The sequence below is a fragment of the Sinocyclocheilus grahami genome, unplaced genomic scaffold, assembly GCF_001515645.1.
Source record: "Sinocyclocheilus grahami isolate Dianchi unplaced genomic scaffold, SAMN03320097.WGS_v1.1 scaffold35830.1, whole genome shotgun sequence".
NCBI lineage: Eukaryota > Metazoa > Chordata > Actinopteri > Cypriniformes > Cyprinidae > Sinocyclocheilus > Sinocyclocheilus grahami.
In genome coordinates, this window is record NW_015522523.1 from 1 (window position 1) to 1,517 (window position 1,517).

At 41.2% G+C, this 1,517-nt stretch overlaps 1 protein-coding gene across 1 annotated transcript; it reads left to right on the forward strand.

Annotated features, from left to right (window-relative positions):
- The first annotated feature begins 762 nt into the window (after window positions 1-762).
- On the forward strand, window positions 763-1,379 carry LOC107580546 (5-aminolevulinate synthase, nonspecific, mitochondrial-like). The gene is made up of 2 exons (XM_016266231.1): window positions 763-1,010; window positions 1,093-1,379. The coding sequence occupies exons 1-2, from the start codon at window positions 917-919 to the stop codon at window positions 1,266-1,268; spliced, it is 270 nt and encodes an 89-aa protein (XP_016121717.1). The 5' UTR covers window positions 763-916; the 3' UTR covers window positions 1,269-1,379.
- Window positions 1,380-1,517: the final 138 nt, after the last annotated feature.

The window sequence follows — 1,517 nt, forward strand, 5'->3', positions numbered from 1 at the left end:
GGGCATGAAACGGCTCTTTTAATTATTTCAGATAAGTAGTAATGGATAACTACTACATAAATTGTTCTGGTCACACTTTAGATTAGGGTCCAATTCTCACTGTTAACTATAACTTTTGCCTCAATATGCTCCTAATTACTGCTTATTAATACTTAGTAAAGTAGTTGTTACGTTTAAGATTTGGGTAGGATTGAGGATTTAGAATAAGGTCTTGCTGAATAAGACATTAATATGTGCTTTTTAAGTACTAATAAACAGCCAATATCCCAGTAATATTCATGCTAATAACCAACTAGTTAATAGTGGGAATTGGACACTTAAGTATTTAAAGTGAGAAGGGTATGCATTTAAAAGCATGCATTTTAAGGTTAGACTTTATATTTTGACGTTAAATCCACTATTTTATTCTGTGTATATATATATATATGTGTGTGTGTGTGTTCTATGGTCTATATACAGTATTAAGTTCAATTACATAAGAAGTAACTGTAGTTAAATTACAGAAAAAATAAGTAATCCCTTACTTTACGTTTTCAAGGGAAAAGTCATTCAATTACAGTAACTAATTACTTAGTCACTAGTTACACCCAACACTGGTCCTGTCCAAACTGTTGTTGCTATAAAATTAGAAGCGCACAATTTCCTAGAATATCATTATATGCTTCAACATTAATATTTGTACTCATGGAAATTACTAGAGCAGTCAAACCTGTTCATTTGAAGGGGCGTCCCAATACTTTTGTCTATATAGTGTATGTGACTGTTTGAATGACCCTCTGCAGTGTTTCTTTCCAGACTCTCTGGACAATCAGTCGTGGACGCCATCATTCGCTGCCCGTTCCTGTCTCGAGTCCCTCAGACCTTCCTGCAGCAGGCTAGAAAGTCCTTGGTGGCGTACGCCGTGAAGTGTCCCGTCATGATGGACCTTGCGTCGAGGCCGCTGGTGCGCTCGCTCTGCTCCTCGTCCTCCAGCTTCCAGAAAAGTGAGGGCACTCCTCCAGCCGGCGAGGGTCAGTCTCCGCCGCCCTTTGTGCTTGAGTTCAGTGCGCTCGCTTGCCTTGCTGAAGAATGTCCCTCTGCTCTTTGCATTAGGAGCCAAAGAGGCGGCTAGAGTGCACCCCGCGCCGCCCGCCGGTCAAGCGTCCGCCTCCAGATGCCCGTTCCTGGCGGCTGAGATGGGGCAGAGGAACAGCGGCGTGGTGCGGCAGGCCAGCATGGCGCTTCAGGAGGACGTCTCTGAAGTTCGCACCGTGTGCAAAGGTTTGTGAGGAAGTGTTTTAGTGTGTTGGGCTCCGCTGTGGTTTACTGTATGTTAGGGGTTGTGAAGTAATGCGTTTACAAAACTGTTTGGTCAGGCCAGATGATATGCCTGCAAGATTTGGGGAAAATTTGCTAATTGCAATGAAAAAAACATTATAGCTATTACTATGAATATTGTTATTATTACTAAAAATACAAGAAATTTCTAATTCAAAACAGAAAACTAAAAAATAATACACTGACTACTTAAGAAAAAA

Coding starts and splice junctions, on each gene's coding strand:
- LOC107580546 (XM_016266231.1), top strand. CDS start 917: ATGATGGACCTTGCGTCGAGGCCGCTGGTGCGCTCGCTCTGCTCCTCG. Junction 1,011..1,092: donor CACTCCTCCAGCCGGCGAGG/GTCAGTCTCCGC, acceptor TCTTTGCATTAG/GAGCCAAAGAGGCGGCTAGA.